This window comes from Sylvia atricapilla, chromosome 4, assembly GCF_009819655.1.
Source record: "Sylvia atricapilla isolate bSylAtr1 chromosome 4, bSylAtr1.pri, whole genome shotgun sequence".
NCBI classification, from domain to species: domain Eukaryota; kingdom Metazoa; phylum Chordata; class Aves; order Passeriformes; family Sylviidae; genus Sylvia; species Sylvia atricapilla.
Genome location: NC_089143.1, coordinates 5,899,230 through 5,922,083, shown reverse-complemented (window position 1 = coordinate 5,922,083; position 22,854 = coordinate 5,899,230). Strand labels below are relative to the sequence as shown.

At 43.8% G+C, this 22,854-nt stretch overlaps 1 protein-coding gene across 2 annotated transcripts in view; it reads right to left on the bottom strand.

Annotated features, from left to right (window-relative positions):
* CHIC2 (cysteine rich hydrophobic domain 2) overlaps positions 1 to 11,230 on the bottom strand; it is a 30,856-nt gene extending 19,626 nt beyond the window's left edge. Inside the window, exons 1-3 of one of the 2 annotated variants that reach the window (XM_066316990.1) lie at positions 10,887 to 11,230; positions 4,121 to 4,175; positions 3,821 to 3,976 (exon numbers count right to left, since the gene is read on the bottom strand). In XM_066316990.1, coding sequence (XP_066173087.1) covers positions 3,821 to 3,976; positions 4,121 to 4,175; positions 10,887 to 11,005 — 330 coding nt within the window. In that variant the 5' untranslated portion in view covers positions 11,006 to 11,230. The remainder of the gene's footprint in view (positions 1 to 3,820; positions 3,977 to 4,120; positions 4,176 to 10,886) is intronic. The other variant, XM_066316991.1, reaches the window with a different exon arrangement.
* Between the last annotated feature and the right edge of the window lie 11,624 nt (positions 11,231 to 22,854).

Sequence of the window (22,854 nt, the reverse complement as noted above, 5' to 3'; positions counted from 1 at the left end):
AATTCCTAGCTGAAGCACCTGCTGATGGAAGGAGACAAGCCATTACCTTATTTTTCACTGCACAAAAAGAACCATGTATTCCCGTTATACACAAACTTTAAAAATTGTAATTTCAGAACTGTACTAACATTTGTGATATCTTTCCCACATTAGAATTTAGAAAGTCAATGAAAGGCAGAAATGAATGCAAAAATACAGAATTCAGAGAACCATTGAGAAAATTATTCTAACTCTGAAGCTGCAATTGACATTTTGTTTACATGAGCCATCAAAAAAAAAAAAATCTTTCTCTGAAGAAAAGCCACAAATTACAGCAGCAATTCAAGACCAGGATAGATTGATTCAGACTCATTAAAACAGACATTTCTTAATTGGTTATTCTGAGAAAAATTCTTCTTCCATATTAAAAGTAAGCAATTCTATAGTTTTAACTGTTGTTTCATTCAATAAAATCCTTGAGAAACCCTCCCACTTTTTAGCACACTGTATCTGGAATTCAACAAAACAAATTTATTTTCTATTTCAGTAGAAAAGGGCAAATATGAAGACTTGTATATTTCTGTCGTGCAATTAAAACGTGATCTGCACAAATAGGAACATCCCCATCGTGTTTTGAGAAATCAAACTCTCTAATTGTAAATTCTTGGGAGTCTTTTGTGTCACTGCAGCAAAGGATATAACACAAGTCAGTTCCAAGTAACTGTCCTTTCACTGGGAATCACTCAGAACAGGGCTGAGCCAGCAAAGCTCTTTAGGTAACACTTCTCAGACAAGTGCAGGTGATGTAAAAGAAGCAACCTATTATTTATTGATCATTTGTATTAGGACTAGTGGGAAATAATTCTTTGTATCTAAAAATTCAAGGGAAGAAACAAGCATACATGATCACGGACCTCTGTTTCCTCAAGAATCCTGGCTGTTGTGACTACACTTAGGCTGAGTCCAGCCAGGGAAAGAACAGCTGAAGAGGTCAAAGCATGGAAGATAATTTGGTCAGCACAACCCTCTTCCAAGACACAGATAAAAATCAGACACAAGCAGTTTAAGAATTCAAATGTGAGCAGTTCACATCAAATACATTAGACTTATGTATCAGCAAATCAGTGAATTTTTTTTGAGGGGGGAGAATATGAAGCTGTTTCTTGTCACAGTTCTACTGGAATGTACTGAGCAAATAACAGACAGGAACCTAGATGAACCAGGTATCATTTTAACTGCTGGTTTTGCTGAGCAGCTCCAGGTAATTGACAATGCACTTTCTTACTTTCTACACTTCTAGGAAAGTACATATTGTTAGTTCCCTGCACTTGTCACAGCACTTTGACATAAACTGATGGAAAGTCCTAAGATTTTTCTTTTATGCAGAAGCTTGTGGATGCAATTCAGTACTGAGATGTCACAGGGGTTCAAACCCTGTAATTTCAGGTAACAGGGATTTAAGGGATTTATATAATTTTACATTTTCCTGCTCTGAGTCTACCAAGACAAAGTTAAATCCACTCATACCTATACAAGCAACTGAAGTGGCAATAAATTTTCACCATTTTTCTGTAAGTAAAAGTAGGAGTCCTGACTAAAATAACTAAAAATTCTTCTGCTTGCCTACATCAGAATTTCCCAACATGTCCTTGAAAAATATTCCACAGCTTTGCCACTTAACTCCTCTACCAAAGAAAAATATTCTTTCCTAGCCATTTCCAAGATTAAGAGTTAGTAGTTTGGGAAAGCAGTCTCTTCCCTTTGATTTTATCTTTAAGAACACAAGTTAATTAATTCTCTTTATATACTCTCCAGATGCCCAACAGACACTAAGTTCTGAGTTTTCTGTCTGAGAAACAACCCCGTAAGCACATGTTCATTTGGCCAGCTGCTGACTCAGCAAGTCACAAGTGACGCTGATCTGAAATCTCCACATTGATTTAAATTACTTTTACTCTGGAAGAACAATCAAACTGTCATCAGTGTCTAGTGCCATTGTGCCATCTACAGTGGTACCAGATAATTTGTTTAGGCAGCTGAGTCATAAGCTGCACTAATGCTGGACATACAAGTGCAGAAAAAGATGCAAAGGTCCATAAATGTCATCTGGTACCAACTTTAACAGGAAAAATGCAACACTTACTGATAGTCTGGGCCACACACCAGGATGAGTTACACAAGTTCAGTCACAAGTCTGTGTCCATGCTCCTGCTGTCCATACCCTTTGCAGGACTCTTCTCTCCTTATGCATTCTATGCAACAATGACACCACTATCCTCTTTCCAGCCTCCTCTGAACAAAGTATCCGTGGCTGGGGTTCTTTTTCCCAGATTTATCCTTTTGGAAGGAGCTTTTGACCTTTTAACCTTATCCCACACAACTTCTCTACCTGTTGCTTCACCAGGTTCCCACACAGAACCTCTCTCCTCAGCTTCAAACTGTTTTCTAACCCCAGATGCTAGAAGCCCTTGTATTTTTTCTGACACTGTTTAACAATGCATAAAAAATTGATCAGAGGACCCGGAAGATGAGAGCTTGTGACATCAGCCCCGACCAAGTTACATCCTGTTATTGTTTCCTCACACACTGTGTGAGAAAAATGGTTCACGCTTCATAACACCCTCAATGAGAAGCATTCTCATTTAGAAGCTCAGCATGGGCAGTAGCAATGGAAGCTTCCCTTGTGTTTGTTACCTGCAGTGCCAGGCCTCGAATGGTAAAGGCCTTCTCTGCAAACTAGTTCAGTCACCTGCTTATCTGAAGCAATCACCTGATTCTCATTTCTTCCAGCAGATTTTTGGGCTATGGATATATAATCATGCTACAGGATACTTACTAGTTTGCAACAGCTTGAAGACAAAAAACTTAGTGTTTGATATAATTCACAATGACACCAATATTTTTGTTTTGGTTAGTTTCTCCACAGACTCCAACATTACCAGGAGGTTTTTCTAGTCTTTATTTTGTATACAATTAAAGCTAGCCTTTAGTAACCTCTTAAAGAGACTAAGTACTAAGATTTTAACACAGATATTTAGATGAGACAAAAATGCATACAAGTTTTGTTAGAATCAATGTTCATCCCATAAATATTTTTTTAGAATGCCTTTACTTATTAACTCTAAAAAATTATGACTTTGATAAAAGAAAATCAAGACAACATTCAGTGTACTGAATTGTACAAAAGTTGTAGCATTTAGAGATATAACACAAGAGAAAATGTATACAAGGCATGACATGAAATGGAGAGATGAACAGTACCAAACAGTGAGGAGATGATGGGGAGGCACAGACACTTCTTGCAAAGTAGTGAAATTGAGAACTTTCAAGTTCTTCATGTTAAAAAAGCATCTTACTCATCTACAGCTTGGAAGAAAAATTTAAAAAGAAAAATGAATTATTCTTTTTAAAAACTGCCTTTCTAACAAAAAACACGTGGCTCCTTGGGGCCACAGTATAATCAGAAGCTCCTCAAAAACAAGCTGCCACTCATTCACTGCCAAATTCTGATAATCTCTAACAGTGCATCACAGAGAAGATGCAACTATTAAAGAGGATGTTGAAAGTTGGTTCAATAACAATAATTGCTTTACAATAGATGGCTCTAGGAGGCATTCAGCTATACTACTTCTCATTGAGTTTTAAGTTCAAAGTCCTGATTGGTGTCTTCTGTAACTTTAACCAGTACAACAGACAACTGACACCAAAATGTACAAAATAAAAGTGATTTAAGTAAGTTCTAGCAACAGCTTTTAATGGTGAAGGAGAAAAAGAACACCAAAATGAGAACAAAACCAGTACAATTCTAACTATCAAAAACTATATTAATAATTCAACTTACTCTTTTACTGAGGCAGATAACTGGCCACATACTACAACCTAAAGTGCAGCAGCAGCAAAGGCATCCACAGAGCAGCCATCGAACATTAACTGGAAGATTCTTCTTAAGACAACTGTTAACTCTACTGATGCTGGCTTTGAATTCTTCAGGTGCAACCTACAAGGGAAATGAAAAAAGAAGAAACAAACTAGTACTCCAGCAGTGTAATTTATTATTTTTTACAGCACTCTATACTTGGAATACTCGTTTTTGTAATAAAACCTGAACTCCAATGCCAAACTTCTATTCAAAGGTACTCACCTTTCCAGTTAAAGATGAAGGAAATTCTGCTTCAAATTTGTTGCTTAGTCCAAACCTGCAAAAACAAAATTTAGATTGTACCAAAATTACGATAACCCTAATGCATGCTACAAATTACAAGCATCTCATAATACTCTCAGGGTCTGTATCAGTAACAGCATTAATTTCCACAAAACGCTACTTGTTATTAAGAGTAATTTTAAAATTATGCTAATAAAAAAACCCCAGAAAACACCATAGCACACAGATTGAAAACCATCTTGCCCATAGTCTCTTCCTACAATTCTCTTGATCCTATTGGCTCTTCCCTAAAGTCAGCAAAAGCTACAAGCAATAGTGTCAAGGGAGGTAAGTGAAGTACTTAAGGGGAAAGAGGAAGCAACTTAAGGCCACAGTTTGAACTACCTCTCTCCTGCACCAGTACAGATGTATCTTGAGGAAAAGCTCATCCAGTGCTAAATAACTGTTCTAGGCATAAAAATGGAATAAACACCTGCTTGATTTTCAGAAAAGAAATACATAGTAAGTTTCAAAACGAAAAATGCTAAGTTACAAAACATGGCTTAACCAATAGCTAATTATGAATGTGAAGTTGTGAAGCACTTTGAAATGAGCTAGAGTTATTGAATCTACTTGGTCTCACAAGATCTAAAGACCAGAAGAGTGTCAGCTTATTTATTAAAAAATATTTTCTACGTTACAGTTGTTTGGTTGGGTTCACGAATAGATGAACCTCAAAGAAAATCTGAATATTTTCTGCCATCTGCGCTGGGCAATAACTTCTAGTAGAGACCATACAGATTAAAAAAATCATTAATAACACTATGTGACTGGCTACTAATTTGCTATACAGCAGTCAGTGTAAAATATAAGTTGTAATTAAAAAAAATCTGAATATAACAGAGCAATCTACCAGATACTACAAACAAAAATCAGAAACTAAACTGCTCAAGACATGAAATACCAGCAGCAATACCTATCACACATGGCTGAGTTGTACACAGAAAAGCTTACCCGAGCCTTGACAGCTGAAAATTTTAAACACATCATTTCCTTTCACAATACACTATTGAAAAATTAGGTACTTCCCAGAGGTTTTTTTTGGGGGGGGTTTGATGGTTTTTTTTTTTCCCTTACTGAACTGAATGATCTGCATGCCAAGTAATCAAATAGGCAGTTACATGGTAGAGCTCCAGTGGAAACCTCATAAAACCCAGCAGACAAAAAGTGGCAGATGAGTTCTTTTGTAGATAAATGAAAGGTAATGAATTTTGGGAATCCTAAACTATGCTGATGAGACACTCTAACTAAAGTTTGACAGGTACAGCTCACAGGATAGATCTTTTATCACTCAAGATTCTCTTAAACATCAGCTCAATATGCAAGCAGCAGCCAACCAAAACAGCAATAAAATACTGGGCATCACTGGGACAGTGATTAACATCATTTTTGCCTCTCTATAAAACCTTCATATACCCACATTTTCAGTACTGGGTGCAGCTCTGGCATCCACATTTCATGAAGGACTTGGAGGTAGAAAAAGGCAGAGAGAAGGAAGGCCATAGTAATATAAAGGGATTAAAGCAGCTGCCTCAATAGACTAAGGCTGGCATGAAGCTGGAAAAGAGAAGGCTGAGGGGGACATAGGATCAAACTGCAAAGCTTCAGGAAGGCAATGGGTAAGGGGAGTGTTCATCACCAAATCCCACAACAGAGAGCACTGACTGAAATGAGTCACAAATTGGATTAAAACAGTTAAAAGACAGTGCAGCTAAAAATAAGGTGCAAGTAGCTAACTTTGGGCTGGTTTCCACCTGACATTACTGAGGCAAACAGTGCCAAGAGATATGAAGCAAGATTACACAAGTTCCCTGACAAACACACTAAAGCAAAGACAATAATGAAGTATACTTCACTCACATAGCTGCAGATGCCAGAGAGTAGAAGACTGGACACCAGGAAGAGCCAGACTTACAATGCAATCCATACACAGCAATGCCTCTTGCCAAAGTTTGCAGCAGCACACTGCTCTACAGTTTGAGGCTCTAGGTGACTTTTTTGTAGGCTCTTAAGGCAAAGTAAGCAGGAAATTTTCCTATCATTGATTACAGGCAGTAGAATCATGGAAACATAAAATGATTCGTGTTGGAAGGAACCAAAACTCATCTAGTCTGATCTCCTTGTCACTAGATCAGGTTGCTCAAAGCTGCATCCAACCAACACTTCCAATGAATCAAGTGTTCCATTGAACACTTCCAGTGATGGTGCATCCACACCTTCTCTGGGCAACCTGTTCCAGTGTCTCATCACCTTCATCCTTACAGCCAAACTAACCCCATGCTCTTTCTGTTTAAACTATTCCCCACAGTCCTGTCACTACAGGCCCAGGCAAAAAGCCTTTCTCCACCTTTCTTATAAGCCTCCTTTGTATATTGAAAGGCTGCAATAAGATCTCAGAGGAGACTTTATTTACACCCAAGTTATCTACCATTTTTCACTATTCATAACTAGAATAGTAGTTCTGCAAGTCTGTAATTCTCTCAAAACTGAAATAAATAAAAAAATGAGAGTTGTTACAGAGAAACACATATGGCAAGTTTACTACTTCCACACAGAACAAAGGAAACTTAACTTACTTAAGTTATCATTGCTACCACTGAAAATCCTGCTGAATACTCTATGACAGGAGGACCATCCATCTTTTCTTCAAACTGCTGAATGAAACTAAGTGCTGAGGCAAAAATTATGGAAAAGTCAGAGTTATGCCCTATCAGTTAAGTGTCATGTCCTACTTAAAACTGCCAGTAAGTTGAAGTGGAAACCAAAGTCTGAAGAAAACCCTTGGATTCGCATACATTTTAGAAGCAGACAAACCTGGAGAATGACTCCAAGCTCGAGATGCACAGCTGCCATCACAAGTCTCAAAACTAAAAAGTAACACCACTTTACTACGTAATTAGTTTATTAAATCAGTATTTGTGAAGTATTCAAATGTTGACAGCTCCATCAAACACAAAGAAATATTCATAAAGCTCACAAAAGTCATGCCTGACAAAAGCAACCCCCACTGGAAAAGCTCTACAGCTATCTGAAATTAGAAACACTGAGGCAGAGTGAGGCACAGAAACTTCCAACCAATGCAGTTACACTTGGCTGAAGTGTATAAGCAAAGAGACTGAGAATCTGTACTCAAGGCTTGTGGTAATGTTTAATGCATGGTGGGGTACCAAAGCTGAAGCTAATTCAAACAGCTACCAGCATAATTTTGAGCTTGAGACATCAGCGTTGTCACCACGTGCAAGCAGTAAAAAAGGGTGACTCCATACATTAAAAGCATACTACACATTTTAAGTAGTTATGTGATCTCAGAATTGTCCCTCTTGACTGCAAGCTGAAATTTGGAAATTAAAGTATTAGAAATTCCATAGAAGGCTACTACATGTTCAATGTAAATATGTAACTGTTCTGACCAAAAAAAAAAAAGCCCCAAAATAAAACACTGGAAATCAATATTTTGGAGATGCATTTCCTCAGACAGCTGTCCTACTATAGCAGTAGATTTCTTTAGTGCAACACTGCATCTCCAGTGACATGCACCCCTCTCTGCTTGCTCTATGCCTTTCCCACTTCACATCATGTCTTCAACAGATCCATGCTCGCCTCATGCATGAGACGTTTCTTTACCCTTCCTGGACCTGGACAAGCATTTCTGGAACCTGACTCCACTTGAAAGGTACAGATAAATTCCTGCCCTTGTGTACAGTGGAGAAAGAAATGCTGAGAGCTGGAAATTTTAAAGTACAAAACTTTACAGTATAGGACACAGACAATCTAGAACCTTTTCCAGCATGCAGCTCAGATCATCCTAGCACAAAAAACTGACACATGCTATCCTCTTCCTCTTTGTCCTCTCTTATGGGGACACTAAACCATTTTTTCACTGCCCTTAACTCTACTCTTCAGGTCCACATGCTCCCAACCCTTAAAAAATAAATACATATTTCACAAATTTTAACATGCTCCACGGTTCTCACACAGCCCTGTTTTCACTCATATGTCCTTGATACAGAGCAAGGTTGAAAAATACATTAGCAGGTTTCAGTTTAATAATACAGAAACTTAGTTTGGTAAATACATCCTTTTTAAGTTCTTTTTTTCCCCCTACAAAAAGTTATCTTGCATTAAGATATAAGGTGCTGTAACAACAGCACAGAAAAGCATTCATCAGCACATCCCAATGGCTCTCCATCATTCCAGTACTGCAAGAATAAATCCAGTATTACTAGTTAATACAGCCTGCTACATACATGCTACATGTCTCAACTGGTCGAGGAACAGGTAAACAATCACTGGAAAACACTGTGATGCTTTCAGATACTTATCATAAATAACCTCTGCACGATTTCAAACACATCATGTACCTCCACTCCTACCATTATATGACTTTAGAAACAAGTATGAAACACCTTGGACTTTCAGTTCAGTTGTAAGGATTGCTATTTTAACAGTGCATTCAAGTTTTTTGCCATTACAAGAGAGAACCTCAAACTTGCAACAATCAGGTGTGTTACTCCTGTTTACCAAGCTATCAAAACTCGCTGGTATGAAAACAGTTTAACTGAGTATTTAAAAAACAACGTTAAAAAAAATTACCATTCCCTGCAACATGTTTCAAACAGTGAGTTTAACGAGAAAACTTAGTGCTAACCAAAAGCTCCATATCCTCAAATGGCAAAGACTTCATATGTTTTATCTGGATAATATTTACTGCTTTCCTTTAATTGATTTTAATTACTCAGCTTAGAAAAGACTCACACACTTGCATTCTCTGTTGGGTGAAATCACATAATGGTAAATGCCTTTCTGATATTAATACACAGTCATGGAATTGACATATTTCAAACCCAACATCATGACTCCTATGTAAGATCAGAAAGGATATGGCAACAGACCATGAAAAGAGAGCTTCTGTTTAAACATCCACACAGCAGAAGCAGTCAGCAACTCTTCATACTGCAGAGCCAGGGACAGATCAATTCAGCATTTGCCTAACTGCTGATCATTTTTGTCAGATCTTCAAAATGCACACAGCCTTTTATACTGGCAAGACTAATTCATCACGTACACATGACTTGACCTATTCCTTATATCCACCAAATGAATGTTCTAACAGGAATCTAACTTTTAATAAGCTTCTGGATCAATGACAGAAAGAGTTATAGGCTGTGCAAAGGTAAAAGTGGCTGATGTTATGGAGTTAACTGTTAACCCCCGGCACAGTAACTAAAGTAGATGAAGACCAACTGCCTAATTTTGGAGGCACACATTGGTATTTCATTCCTCATTCAAAACCTAAAGAACAAGTACTTTAAGGAAGATCTTAAAGTAATAATGAGCTAGTAACTATTAATGAACAATTAACAAGGCAGCCATCCTTCAACCACAAGTCCCTGAGTCGTCACAATGCTTCACCAGCTTCCCCAACATTCCATTAACGGGCCTTCATCTTGTCTGGCACAACTTCCCTTCAAGTATTGGAGAAGAAACCAGTGTTTGCCTCTCTTTCAGTTATTTGTACTTTTCATTTGCTAATATGAAAACTACCTAATTGTGGTTTTGCTCTGTTTTTCAGAAACACACTTACTACTGGCTTATTTTCAGTGAATCACTGGTGAATTTCTGCTCACAATAAACAGTCAGTCCTAAGCTGAACACACTGACTACATGCTTCAATTCTTCCACAGGGCCTCTCTGGCCTCCAGCCCCATCCTCTATGTCCTTCTAACTTTCCAAATCCCTCTCAGTCTATCCATGCCTTACTTCCTGTTTTTAACCACACAGCTAAACACTCCCCAGCCATCAGTATTTGTGCCAGCCAGAGAATAAAGCAGTACCCAAGTGCAAAAAGACTTCTCAGGTCGGTATCTGAAACTCTGTTGAGTTTATAAGACTCAGAGCAACAGACCACAGCATCTTCAGCTTTTATGCCTGTACTACAAACCTAGTTCTACTGAACACTGGATACAAAAATCCCAAAGTTTGTACTACTGCGTCTTGTCTCCAGGTCTGTATTTCAGCTCCTGACACTATACATTGTAAATGGCAACTGCTACACTTCGATAGGGTGAGCCTGACAGAACTGCTGGAAGGAATGATACCCTCACCTCTTACATTATTGACAAGTACTACACAAGCTCGTGGTCACTCGCTGCTAGACTCAGATACCAAACACACACAAAACAAAGTTGCTTCCATGTCAAATGCAGTGAAACAACACACCGATCACAATAACGTAGCTACCTAACTGCTGCCTTTTCTTTGTTAAAGTCCTCAGAGCTGTATCAGCAGCCGTGGGAGTGGGTAACAGGTACACAAACAACCTTGTTCAACAGTCCAGCCGGTCATGTGCTGGCACATACCTGTTATACACAGGAACACAGGCACCTTACTTCCTGACAGCTCATCATTTTGGACCAACACTTCACATTCCTCTGCCAGTCACAGCCCAGTCCTGTTTCCTCAGCGCCCAGTAAGAGGTTCGCAGCCGCCCGCGAGTTTCCCGGCGGCTCGCAGCTGCCGGCGGAGCCGAGAAGAGCCCTCTCGCAGCCTCAGGGGCGCAGGGGAAGGGCAGCAGTCCCGGCCCGGTGCTCCCCACACCATCCCCAAGCCGTGCCCCCGGGCTCGGCGCTCCCGGCCGCCCCCGTCCCGCCGCCCGGGCCTCCTCCACCGCCCGCCCCGGCCGCGCAGGCCCCGGCGCGGCCCTTACACCGTGACATGGCCGGAGCCGCGCACCACCACCGGGTCGGGGGAGTACTTCAGGAGCTGCTCCTCCAGCGCCCGTTCCTCGTCCTCCTCCTCCTCGTAGATCTCATCGAAGTCCGCCATAACCGGACCGGGGCGTCCGATGAGCCGGAGGAGCCGGGGCGACGCGACGGGAGGCAGCCAGGGAGGCAGACGGGAGGCGGCCGTGCCGTGCCGTGCCGTGCCGTGCCGTGCCGTGCCGTGCCGTGCCGTGCCGTGCCGTGCCGTGCCGTGCCGTGCCGTGCCGGGCGGCAGCGGGGCCGCGGCGGCGGCAGCGGGTGAGACGGCGGCTCCGGGCGGGGAAGCGCCCGTCACCCTCCGCGGGGGGAGGGGGCGAGGGGCGGGGCAGGAACAACAACAACAACATCCGGCCCGGCCCCGCCCCGCCCCGAGCCGCGCGCCGGGGGCGGGCCCGTGGGGCGGGACCTGTGGGGCGGGACCTGTGGGGAGGCTCTGTGGGGCGGGTTCTGTGGGGCGGGTTCTGTGGGGTGGGCTCTGTGGGGGCGGCCCTGTGGGGTGGGCGCCCTGTGGGGGCTGCCCTGTGGGGTCGGCCTTATGGGGAGGCTCTGTGGGGTGGGCGCTGTGGGGTGAGCCGTGTGGGGTGGGCGCTGTGGGGGCGGCCCTGTGGGGTGGCCCTGTGGGGTGGGCGCTGTGGGGTGAGCCCTGTGGGGTGGGCGCCCTGTGGGGTGAGCCGTGTGGGGTGAGCCGTGTGGGGTGAGCCGTGTGGGGTGGGCGCTGTGGGGTGAGCCGTGTGGGGAGGCTCTGTGGGGTGAGCCGTGTGGGGTGGGCGCTGTGGGGTGAGCCGTGTGGGGTGAGCCGTGTGGGGTGAGCCCTGTGGGGTGAGCGCTGTGGGGTGAGCCCTGTGGGGTGGGCGCTGTGGGGTGGGCGCTGTGGGGTGAGCGCTGTGGGGTGAGCCGTGTGGGGTGAGCCGTGTGGGGTGAGCCGTGTGGGGTGAGCCCTGTGGAGTGGGCGCTGTGGGGTGAGCCCTGTGGAGTGGGCGCTGTGGGGTGGGCCCTGTGGGGCGGCCCTATGGGGGCGGCCCTGTGGGGAGGCCCTGTGGGGCGGCCGCTGTGGGGCGGCCGCTGTGGGGTGGGCTCTGTGGGGTGAGCCCTGTGGGGTGAGCCCTGTGGGGTGAGCCGTGTGGGGGCGGCGCTGTGGGGTGAGCCCTGTGGGGCGGCCCTATGGGGGCGGCCCTGTGGGGCGGCCGCTGTGGGGCGGGCGCTGTGGGGTGGGCTCCGTGGGGTGAGCCGTGTGGGGTGGGCGCTGTGGGGTGAGCCCTGTGGGGCGGCCCTATGGGGGCGGCCCTGTGGGGCGAGCCGTGTGGGGTGAGCCGTGTGGGGGCGGCGCTGTGGGGTGAGCCCTGTGGGGCGGCCCTATGGGGGCGGCCCTGTGGGGCGGCCGCTGTGGGGCGGGCGCTGTGGGGTGGGCTCCGTGGGGTGAGCCGTGTGGGGTGGGCGCTGTGGAGTGAGCCCTGTGAGGAGGCCCTGTGGGGTGAGCCGTGTGGGGTGAGCCGTGTGGGGTGGCTCTGTGGGGTGAGCCCTGTGGGGCCGGCGCTGTGGGGTGAGCCCTGTGGGGTGAGCCCTGTGGGGTGGGCTCTGTGGGGTGAGCCCTGTGGGGTGGGCGCCCTGTGGGGTGGGCGCCCTGTGGGGTGGGCGCCCTGTGGGGTGAGCCGTGTGGGGTGAGCCCTGTGGGGTGAGCCCTGTGGGGTGGGCTCTGTGGGGTGAGCCGTGTGGGGTGAGCGCTGTGGGGTGAGCCGTGTGGGGTGAGCCCTGTGGGGTGGCTCTGTGGGGTGAGCCCTGTGGGGTGAGCCCTGTGGGGTGAGCCGTGTGGGGTGGCTCTGTGGGGTGAGCCCTGTGAGGAGGCCCTGTGGGGGCGGCCCTGTGGGGTGAGCCGTGTGGGGTGGGCCCTGTGGGGTGGCTCTGTGGGGTGGGCCGTGTGGGGTGAGCCGTGTGGGGTGAGCCCTGTGGGGTGGGCGCTGTGGGGTGAGCCGTGTGGGGTGAGCCCTGTGGGCCCGGCGGGCGCGGCGCTGCCCGGGGCCGGCCTTGGCACAGGCACGGGACGGGTCGCGCCGGGAGCGGCCACAGCGGCCATCGGTCCGACCCCTGCTCGGGCTGGGTCTTCCCAGAGCGGTTGTGTTTCCATTGTGCCCAGGCGGTTCCTGAATCTCTCCCGTGAGGGAGACTCCGCGGCCTCTCTGGGCAATCTGTTCTGGAGTGTGGTCACCTGCACAGTAAAGTTCTTCCTCACACGGAACTTCCTGTGGGTCAGTTTCTGCCCGTTGTCCCTTTTCCTATTGCCTGAGAAGAACCTGCCTATGTCCTCTGACATCCTCCCTGCATATTCTGATACTGATTAGGTCCCTTCTCAGTGTTGAACAAGCCCAGCTCCCTCAACCTTTCCTCATAAGAGAGATGCTCCAATCCTTTACGCACCTTTGTTGCTCTCCACTAGTCCCGCTTTAGTTCTGAGGAGCCCAGAGCTGGACACAGCGCTCCTGAGGTGTCCTCACCAGGAATGAGCAGAGGAGGGGATCACCTGCTGGCAATGCCTTTCCCCATGCAGCCTAGGATACCCTTGTCCTTCTTGACCACAAAGTTTTAACCCTTTTTTTGGGCATCCATGAAGTCCACGGGGGAAAGGGGGGGTTTGGGCAGCTGCTGTGAGCTGAGGTGTTGCCCACTGGTCCCTCTGGCTTCGTGCAGGGAGATTTGGGGAAACTGCCTCTGGCCAAGGCTCACCTGCTCACATGAAGGCTGAGACCAGGTGTCTGCATGTCCCTTGGTGCTATCAGTCCCTGGATCTGGCATTTCCCTTGCTGCCTTGAATCCTCCATGGAAAGCATCATGCCAAGGCCACTGTTTGAAGAGCAGATGAACAATGAATTTGCAGAGGAACAGCCCCTTTAGGACTACGTTGATGAATGCTGAGCACAAAACCCTAAAAATGGCAGGGATTCTTCTTCTTACTTGGCAGTTTTGTTATTTGTCATAACTGGAAAATACCAGTATGAGCATAATGGCCTTAGCAACAGGTAGGCCATCAGCTGTTGGGACAACAGTGGAAGGCAGTGTGACATGGGGTATACCAATAGTTAGATGACATTTTAAAAAGGGGGAGCAGACCTTTTTATTTGACAGAGTGGACTGGTGGATTATGTACTTGCAGCAGTATCTAATATATAATGGCAAAGGGTCCGGGCTGAAAGTGTAAAAAAAGAAAAAAAAAAATAATAATCTGCTTATCACAGAATGGCGTGGTTTAGACAGGACATTAAAGACTATCAAGTTCCACCCTGCCCTGCTGTGGGCAGACATGCCTTCCGCTAGACCAGGTTGCTCAAGTCCTTATTCAGTCTGGCTTGGGCACTTCCAAGGAAAAAGCATCCACAGCTTTTCCAGGCAACCTGTTCCAACGTCTCACCCTCACAGTAAATACAAAAAAATGTGTCTTTACCCTGGCACTAAATAATTTTTTGCTAGTCTCTAATACATGTCCTTGCAGAAAGTCCCTCTTCATCTTTCTTGTCAGCCTCGTCAGGTACTGCAAGGCCACATTCAGGTCACCTGGAAGCCTTCTCTTCTCCAGGCTGAACAACCCAGATCCTCTCAGCATTTCCTCCTAGCAGAGGTTCTCCACCTCTCTAATCAACTTGGTGGCCCTTTTCTGGACTGATTCCAGGAGGTCCGTGTTCTTCCTGTGTTGGGGACCTCAGAGCTGGACCTCAGAGTTCCAGGTGGGTCTCAGCAGGGCAGAGCAGAGGGGCAGATCCCCTCCCTGGCCCTGCTGCCCACGGTGCTCTGGATGCAGCCCAGGACACGTTTGGCTGTCTGGGCTGGGAGTGCCCATGGCTGGGTCGTGTCCAGCCTCTCACCCACCAGCACCCCCAAGTCCCTCTTGGCCAGGCTGCTCTGGGTCTGCTCATCCCCAGCCTGTGTTGATAGGGGCAATTGTCCCAACCCAGATGCAGCGCCTTGACTTGGTCTTGTTAAACCTCAGGAGATTCCCACATGCCCACTTCTCATACTTGTCCAGGTCCCTCTGGATGACACCCTGTCCCCCAGGTGTGTCGACCACAACTCTCCGCTGTGTCGTCTGCAAATTCACTGAAGGTGCACTTGATGCCTTTGTCTATGTCATTGATGAAGATATTAAACAGTGCTGGTCCCAATATGGACCCTTGATATCACATACCACTGATGTCAACCAGGAGCTGTTGACCTCTGCCCTCTGGATGCAACCAGTGTTGGTCACTTTCTTATCCATCTCACAGCCCACCCCTTAAATCCATCTCTTTCCAGTTAAGAGAAAAGCATGCTGTGGGCTTTAACAGGCTTTACAGAAGTCCAGATAAATGACATCTATAGCACTCCCCTTGTCCACTTTCATGAGTGTGAAGGGAGTTCTGTATTCCGCTTTACTTCATGTATCTTATTTACAATAGCCTCCTTTTCACATTACATAATTTTTCATTTGAAACCTACAGTTCTTTTTCCTGGCTTGTTTCAGTATAACATAGAATGGTTGAGTAAAAAAAGACCTTAAAGATCATCCAGTTCTCCTGCCATGTGCAGGGAACCTTCCGTTAGACCAGATGACCCAAAGGCCCATCCAAACGGCCCTTGAACACTTCAAAAGATAGAGTATCCACAACTTCTCAGGGCAACACATTCCAGTGCTTCACCACCCTCACAGGAAAGAATTTCTTCCTAACACCTAATCTAAACCTATCATGTTTCAACTTAAGGCCATTTCCCCTTCTCCTATCACTACAGGCCCCTGTAAAAACTTCCTCTCCTGCCTTTTGTAGGCTCCCTGTAGGTACTGGAAGGCTGCTATGAGGTCTCCACAGCCTTATCCAGGCTGATGAACCTCAACTCTCCCAACCTATTTTTGGTGGAGAGGTGCTCCATCCCTCCCATCATCTTTGTGGCTCTCCCCTGGATTTGTTATACCGATCAGTTTATTTTCTCAAAGACTACATTGCCACTTACTCCCATTACTCATAAAGATCCTCATGGTGTATTTCTCAGTTGTAGAGTGTATACAAAGATGTGATGATGCCTACTGCCCTGTGTGAGAGAATCCATGACACTGTCTTTGCTGCAAAGGAGAAAAGCAGCATTTTGTGCTTTCACACTAGACAAGTGTGACAATATTTCTATCATGAGCTACTTGTAACAGGTTTCATTTCCTAAATGACAGAATTCTACAGAATAACTCAGAATTCACTTGAATAATAGTGTACTTTCATGCTAGTATGCTTATCTTATGGGGTTTTTACCTAGTTACTCTTCTTACATGTCTCACACAGAAATTGGATTAAGCAGGATTGATGGCTCATTGGTTTGTCTAACAGTCCTGAAATTGAGAAAATGAACTAAATTTAATACTGGCAAAAGCTAAAGAAAACCCAGTGGTTTCAGTGAAACTGTGCCTCCTTGTTCTACTTCACTCTACAGACAAATCTGGTAGCCAGTTTGTTTTCAGATACCAGTTTCTCAGTAGCAGATGGATAATTTGGGTTAATGCTGTTCAGCACAGCAGCACCATGCTGGAAGCCTTGGAAATGACATTGAAGGGATGGGCTTACATCCCTTACATCCTTATATCACACTTAAGCCCTTGGAGCAGTGTTGCAGGGACCAGCAAAGGTTTGAGGTCCAAGATCCCTGCACCGTGTGGCATGACAGGCTTTTTTCGCTCTCTTGATGGATTTGAGATAAGAGAAAGAGAAAAAAAGTCCGAAGCCTCTTAATCAGGTCATCACTTTAGTGTGCATTACTTGCCTAACAAGTGCCAGTTCCACAGTCCACAGTTTCCAGACATTCAGTATGTGGCAGCCTGTAACAGATGAAGAGCTGTGGCTGGTGTGATGTGGAAGTTCTAAGTTTCTAGGCTGAGGTGCCCGTGATGCTTCAGCATGTGTCCACAGCACCTGGTGTGCTCAAAGCCTTCAGCGCTGGGTTCAGCAGTACTGGACCACCCTCAAAGGCTGCAAGGAGACCCCTCATTTTGTGCAGCTTGTCCTACCACATGCTGAGGAAGGCGGGCCTCTCCTTTGTTTCAGGAAGTATCAGTGAGTTGTCACTTCTTCACTGCTGATGTGTGTAGGCGAATCCACGGATGGCTGGGACAAGGAATTCTGCCAACCTGTATATTCTAGAACACCTGGTTTTATTGCAAGGGTCGTGGGTAAAAGGGCCTTGCCTTCAGCCACCAGCCTGGGCTGGAGGGGAGTCCCAAAGAGAGAGGGAGAGAGAACAGCAGGGTGAGAGCTGAGAGAGAAGGGAGCGAGAGAGCAAAGGGCAGGGGGAAGAGAGCAGGAGAGAGCAAGAGTAGGGGGAAGAGGAAGGGTGAGAGAGAGCGAGGTCTTTGTTACAATACATTATATCTCCTTTTGTGATTAATATTCTAATTTACAGTGACCAACCAATACAGGACACAAAATCCTATAGAATCTACACAGAGCCTATAAGAACTACTATATTACCATACTGTGTGATATTTTAAACTCTAAAAACTACTCTTTAGACTTCTGTTTTGCTACATTGACCTTTGGATCCCTGAGCCAGCAGAAAGGTATTGTTCAATCAAAAGGGATTCTCCTTCAGCTGGCTAGACCATTGTTTTCAGGTTATATAGTAACTAAGACTCAGTATCCTACAACTCAAAGTAAGCTTTCATTTCTATTTCGATTATAGGTTTCATATTTTCAGAATCTTTTGCTAAGCAATCATATTTATAAGGTTTCCCTGATTCATCTTCCCCAACAGATGTGTCCCTGCTATGTGCCAGCCCTGCCACCAGCCATGTACTCCCAAGCCCATGCCTTCACATCACAGAGTTTGCTTGTGCCTGTTTTGGTGTCTACTTGAACCCAACATTGTGGGACTCCCATTCACAGTTCATCGTCCTTTCTCTGGGAACAATGAGAGTAATGACAGGCTCCTATTGATTACATTTTTGAGCAACTTAACTCTCATTATATCTAAATAAAGATGGTAGGCTTAAAGTTCAAATTGAGGAGCATCGTGCTGTTGTTCCAGGTAGGAATGCCCTCCCTCCCCGGTGAATTCCTGCACTAGGGGAGAACTGATACCACGTACAGATCTCTCTGACAGAGGGACACACTGTCCTCAGAGCTGCTCTATAAAAATTGCATACTGTAATCTAAAGGAGACTTTAAATAATGTCTTTTTAGGCAAATCTTTATACTAGTTCACCCGTCTTTTAATTTTTTTTTTTTTAACTTTCCTTATTGTTTGTCCCTCTCATTTTTTTGTGTGTTTCTATCCCAGTTCCCCCTTTGTAATTGCTTCTTTCCCCTGCTTTCCTCTGATATCTTCTCAGTTGGTACTCACCTCATTCCTCCCACAGTCTTTGTCTTGTTTTTCCCTGTCTTTCCCTTTGTTAATTAGTGGATTGTTGGAACTTCTGAAGGAAATTGTTTCACGCAACAGGGCATCAAAGAACAAGCAGCAGGTGCGGGTGTAACCTTGTTCTTTGAACTCCTACCACTACTCAATAGCAAAGCAAAGCTGGCAGGAACAGTTTCTCTTTCCCTGATTAATTAAGAGAAGAGAGGTAGCCAGAAGGAAAACAAGAGTGGGTGTTGATAGCAAGGGAATGGGGTAAGCAGGGATGGTACAGAAGCCAGAGAAGAGTAGGAATAATACAGACTGCAGAAGGAGTTTAACAAAGCTACAGAACTGTAGCAAACCTCCAAGGGCACTCACATCAGGCTGTGCTTTTCTTGGTTTGCTCTGAAATCTGGTCATCAGTCCCTGCCCTTGGCATGCAGCCCTTTACCTCTGGGTTGGCTCCTCTGTCCTGCTTAAATGTCCTATTGCTCGTGAAAAATCTGTATAAAGTGTATCTGATAATGTACATGTTTCTGCTAGGGGCATCAGTGACCACCATGCCCTGAGTTTTAACAAAACCAAATAAAAATTTAAAAAATATTTGCAATATTGCAGAAACACGGAAATGCAAAGTCAGGAACAAGTACATAGCTAAAAATAACACTTACTATTAACTTACTATTAGTCATGGCATTGTATTTGTTTGTCTGACCAATTTCATTATGTCATTTCTTGCTGATTAAGTGATTATTTTGCAAAATCCCCGTAACCCCCCAAAAAACTAAACAAGACTTTCTGTGCAAAAATCAAAGGGAAGTCTTTACAGTAAATCATTATGGTAAGTCATATTTCTGTTTCTGACTTTATGATGCAGGATTAAGTGAGCTCTTAGAGTAAAAAGGTATGTTGAATAGCTCCAGATCATGTCCTTCTTTTTTTAGTCTTTTTTCCTTCTGCCAAGCAATTTATTTTATTTTCCTTTTAGTCCAGCTTCCTATATTGCACGAGGTTAACGAGAGGAGTTCAAAAGATGCCTCTATATAAAATATAGTATTTTTGAAGGAGGCTCTTTATAAGATATAAATAAAAAAGAAAGCACAGATTGCATATAAAGGGAAAAGCAGATGCTTCCTTTTCGGAATTCCCTTAACATACAACAAAATGAAGAATAGAGTCCATGTAGTTTCAAGTCTGTTAAAACTGTGGATGGATGGAGTTGGATACTCCTGGTCTTTCAAGGACCAAATGATTACACATTACTGAAGGCAGAATCTCTTAATCCATAAGGAATTTGTGATATGCTTGACTTAAGGACCTGCTTGTGTTTCACATAACCTACAAGCAGAATAAACTCTTGGCTGTTTTAAGGCGTTACACTGGGTTTTGTTTTCTTCTTGTAGGACTCACTGACATGAAATATAAACAGCAACTTGTTTCTTCTCTTCCTATCAATATTAGAATCCAATTCAATATGCTGCTTGGCTTTTAGTGTTGTTTTTTTTTTTTCCTATAATCACATCAATTAACAGAAACATACAAAAAAATTTTTTATTTTATTTAAGATTAATCTAGCATTGATACTAATGGGGTTTTATTCAATGCTGGGAGACCAAAAGCATAAAGTCCACTAAAGCAAAATGTAAACGAAATCATATAAACATACAAATGGAACAGCAATTTCTACATTTTAAAGATATTCTTAAAGTAGTAGATGTACAATATGAATCCTTTCTTCAGAAGGTCACCTTTAAGAACAGTATCTGCTGGAAGTGCTGAAAACAAGTATAAAGGAGTAATGCAGGCTGAGTCCTCTGCTATATATATTAAAGATACAGATACTGTAGCTTGGGTAAAGCTGTGGTCAACTTGTATTCAGAAATGTATGAACCAAAACATACCCCACAACAAAATGGTCAGTGATAAATGCAGGCCTCCCCCAGCTGCTCTTGGAGTGAACAATCACACCTCCCTGAATACCAGCACAGATTTTAAATTAATGTCTTTATTTTTTCTTGTTTTTTTGTTTTTCCATCCTTCAATACCTCCTTGTAGTTTATATTTATTCTGAGGACAGCTTTTTTCTTCTTGATAAATATGACTGAATGACCAAATTGTTTACTCACTTTCTTAAAGAAACAGTGGGTGACTACTTAACTACTGCAACCGAACTATAAATCTCAAAGTCACTGTAAAAAGAAGTAGCTTTTATATGATGAAATTGTTTAAATAAGATTTATTAATCTGTATTAAGGTGAAATGTCATCATATTTCGAGAATTAGACAATGCCTTTGTCCATTTTTGCTTGAGAATAGAAAGTGCAAAAGTTTTTATCCTGCTTAACAACAAATACCCTCTGCTATGCCACCCACATGTACCCAATCTGTTGGAAAACTAGAACTATGTAGTCCTTTAGGATTGAGAAAATAATTCTTTGCCTGTCGGATTATTCTGACAAATTACATTATAATTACTTCCTCATTAGTTACTGTGACAAATGTTGATCTAAAGAGAGCAGGGAAGGATGTCTTTCATTTAAAATCATCAAAACATGAACAATCGAGATTTCCTCTGAATACTTTCAAGTTCATTAATATTTGGGAATGCTAACATGTTCATTCATATTGCATGGAAGCAAAGAGAGATTTCTAGTGCCAGTCTCTTTCAAAAATGTCAATCTGAATTTCCTTTTGAATATCTTTAAAATAGCAACCTTTCTGCTTCCAGGTAGACATTTTTACTCTCTGATAATACTGGGCATGATCCTTAAATGATGAAAAAATACATATTCTTGTTATGAGTTGTTTGAAGTGTGAAAAATTGTGGAATAGTGGAACATATTACATTCCTAGAGCATGATTTCCTCAAGGAAGGTAGAGAACAAATAACAATTCCAACTTCTGTGGTAAAACATGAGAGAGGGGATAATCTCCAACCTCAAAATAAACTTACTTTCCTTTCATAGCAAGAGACACATTGGAAAATAATTGCCTTTTTGCAGGATCCAGTTCCTTCAGGTTCATCTTTGGCTGCTAGCAGTCTCACCCTAAGCATCACCTGATGCAGCTCAGTGAAAATCTGTGCTTTATCCCATCACTATGTAAATGCTACAGTTTCTTGATGTGCATGTGAAGAAGCAGCAGAGGAAAAAGTTGCACATCTGATTCAAAGGCACTTTGTGATCAGATTCACTCCTTTAAGACATTGGACCACAGTTTTGCTCCCCTCAAAGACACTAGAGTATCAATTCCAGCCTGGAGCAGAGAATCGAATCAGTGAAGTTTGGGTAACTGATCTGTTTGTACACAATGGCCAACCTGTAGCAGAATGTCCTTGCAGGCAGGAGAATAACCTGTGTCAAGTTCTTACCCACAAAGAAATGGGAAAGCTGCATTAGGCTTCCTCTGCCCACTGAGTGATTAAAGTACAATCAGTTTCAGCAGACTCTTTGCAATCCTTCAAGGTGCCTTATGAAGCACTGCTAAATGCTGCAAGATGCTGGAAAATATGAGATTTTGGGTCAAATCTCGGTTCTGCAACTGTCTTGCTCTGGCACCTTGGACAAAATGTATTGTTTGAATATGTACACCTTTCCACAGTGGGTGAATTACTGGCAGGACTCTTTATTAACTGGGACACTCTCAGGGGTTTTTCCACTGGGTACTATCTTAGCATACAAGTGTTGTTTCTATGTGTGCATCTAGGAAGTGTGATCATGGCTTTTATTTTTATTTCTTTGGTATCCTTGAAAGACCTTTTGTAGCTCTGGAGAATGAGCTGACCTCTTTTGTTCCCCCAGCCTGAAAAAGGTCATATTTTGTTTAACTAACCTTTGAAAACACCAGGCCAAATTCTACTCCCACTGCACCATTCAGAATAGCTGCAGTGTTATTCTGTCTTACAGCTCTGAACTGAGAGTAGTATTTTACCCAAAGCTTTCCATCTTGTGACTTGTAACTAGTCTGTCTTAGTACGTCTGAGAGTGCAGACAGCCACTCCTCTTGTGCACTGTAGTGTTACTTGTATTCTAGACACATGCATGTTTTAATAGGAATATTTGTTCCTTGGCTCAGCTGAAGTGTAAGAGAGAGAACACAGACTGCTAGTGTGGACACAGTTGTTTCAGAACTACTTTTAAAACTTTGGACTCCTTTTTGGCTAATGGTTTTTTCATCTGGTTAATGTATCATAGTTTTTTTTTTTTTTTTTTTGCACAGTAAATTTTTTACTCATACCTTCATGGTTACATCTCCTACATCTCCTGGTTACATAGTTTAGGTTCCAATACTTCTTCCTTCTTCAGTGGCTTCATACTGTTTTAGATTATTTGGTTGGTTTGGGGAGGTTTCTTTAATTTTAATGTATTTTTTTTCCTAGAAGAGTGCTCTGAACTTTGTAAGATGATTTCCAAGACTATCAATCTCTTCCCATTATATTTTGATGTAGCCCCAACATTATAGCACATTAAATAAGCTTTGAACTAATATACTTACACAAGGTCATAAAACATGTGAAATTATTTTGTTTCCATGATTTTTCAAACTCAAAGCTTCAAATACAAGCTTGGACAATGT